This window comes from Seriola lalandi, unplaced genomic scaffold (genome assembly GCF_002814215.2).
Source record: "Seriola lalandi dorsalis isolate HSWRI2012SDOR001 ecotype SW California unplaced genomic scaffold, Sedor1 jcf7180001983291, whole genome shotgun sequence".
NCBI lineage: Eukaryota > Metazoa > Chordata > Actinopteri > Carangiformes > Carangidae > Seriola > Seriola lalandi.
The window spans coordinates 1-1,154 of record NW_019453957.1 but is presented as its reverse complement, the minus strand read 5'-3'; the positions used below and the strand labels follow the sequence as shown (position 1 = coordinate 1,154).

At 47.6% G+C, this 1,154-nt stretch overlaps 1 protein-coding gene across 1 annotated transcript; it reads right to left on the bottom strand.

Annotated features, from left to right (window-relative positions):
• Positions 1–3: 3 nt before the first annotated feature.
• On the bottom strand, positions 4–762 carry LOC147820158 (E3 ubiquitin-protein ligase TRIM35-like; the record flags this gene model as incomplete). The annotated part of the gene is made up of 1 exon (XM_087175256.1): positions 4–762. A coding segment is annotated over one exon (759 nt), but the record flags the coding sequence as incomplete, so codon positions are not given.
• Between the last annotated feature and the right edge of the window lie 392 nt (positions 763–1,154).

Here is a 1,154-nt window from a genome sequence, read left to right as displayed (position 1 = left end):
GTCCTTCATCTTGTTCCAGATGTTGAAGGTCAGGTTGCCCAGGTGTTTGGCCTGGTCTATCAGAGCTCCTGAGGGCAGCTGTGGATCCTCCAGCAGGGGGCGCTGCTGGACTCTGTCCACTGCAGCCTTGTAGTTCTTCAGGAATGAGAGGTCTTCAGCTCTCAGCTCGTCCTCTGTGGCTCTGACTGTGTGTGACAGAGCTGCTATCTCTCTGCTCAGAGCCTCCATCTTCTCCTTCATCATGTGACTCTTCAGCTCCTCTTCCTCCCTCAGAGCAGTGATCCTGGCCTCCTCTTCCTCCTGTAGAAACTGGTGAAGCTTCTTAAACTGCTCCTTGATCTGGCTCTCAGTGTGTCGGGCCTGGACCTTGATGTGTTGTGCTGTTTGGTCACAGTCTCCTTTAACTCGTTCAAACAGCTTCAGTTTCTCTTGTAAAGGCTTCAGGGCTTTCTGGAGCTCCTCTCTGTGATCCTCTGCAGCTTCATCAACGGGTCTGAAGCTGTGGTTGGTGTGTGTCTTTGAGTCTCGACAGACGAGACACACTGGCTGCTGGTGGTCCAGACAGAAGAGTCTGAGTTTCTCAGAGTGCAGACTGCAGAGAGGCTCAGACCCTGCTGAAGGTCTCTGATGTCTCTGCAGTAAGAAGTCCTCACACAGGTTCTTCAGGGACAAACAAACAGGTGGTTCAGTGTTTGACGATCTCTTACACACTGGACACTCTTGTATTACCTTCTCTCTCCACCAGCTCTGCAGACATGGTTTTTATCTGTGACCTTTGACCTGGTTCGTCTGGTCAATCAGTCACTTTACTGTCGAGCTTTGAGCTCAGTTATCTGATGCAGTTTAACTGTGACTCAGGACGATTTACAATCTGAAGAGTTTGTCTAAGATTATAAGTTACAGACAGATTCAGTTAACCCTCCACTGTCTGGATACATGTTTATATTTATGTTTTACATGTTTCTTCTTCAGTGATCTGTTCATTTCTTCAGAACATCAGACTGAGTCACACAGGATATGATATATACAAACTACTGGTCAGGTGTCCATGACATTAACTGTGATATTAATGATTCCTGAAGGAAGAGCAACATGCTGTGACCCTCTGACCTCCCTGGACGCATCACAGTCTCATGAACACATTCATGTTAATC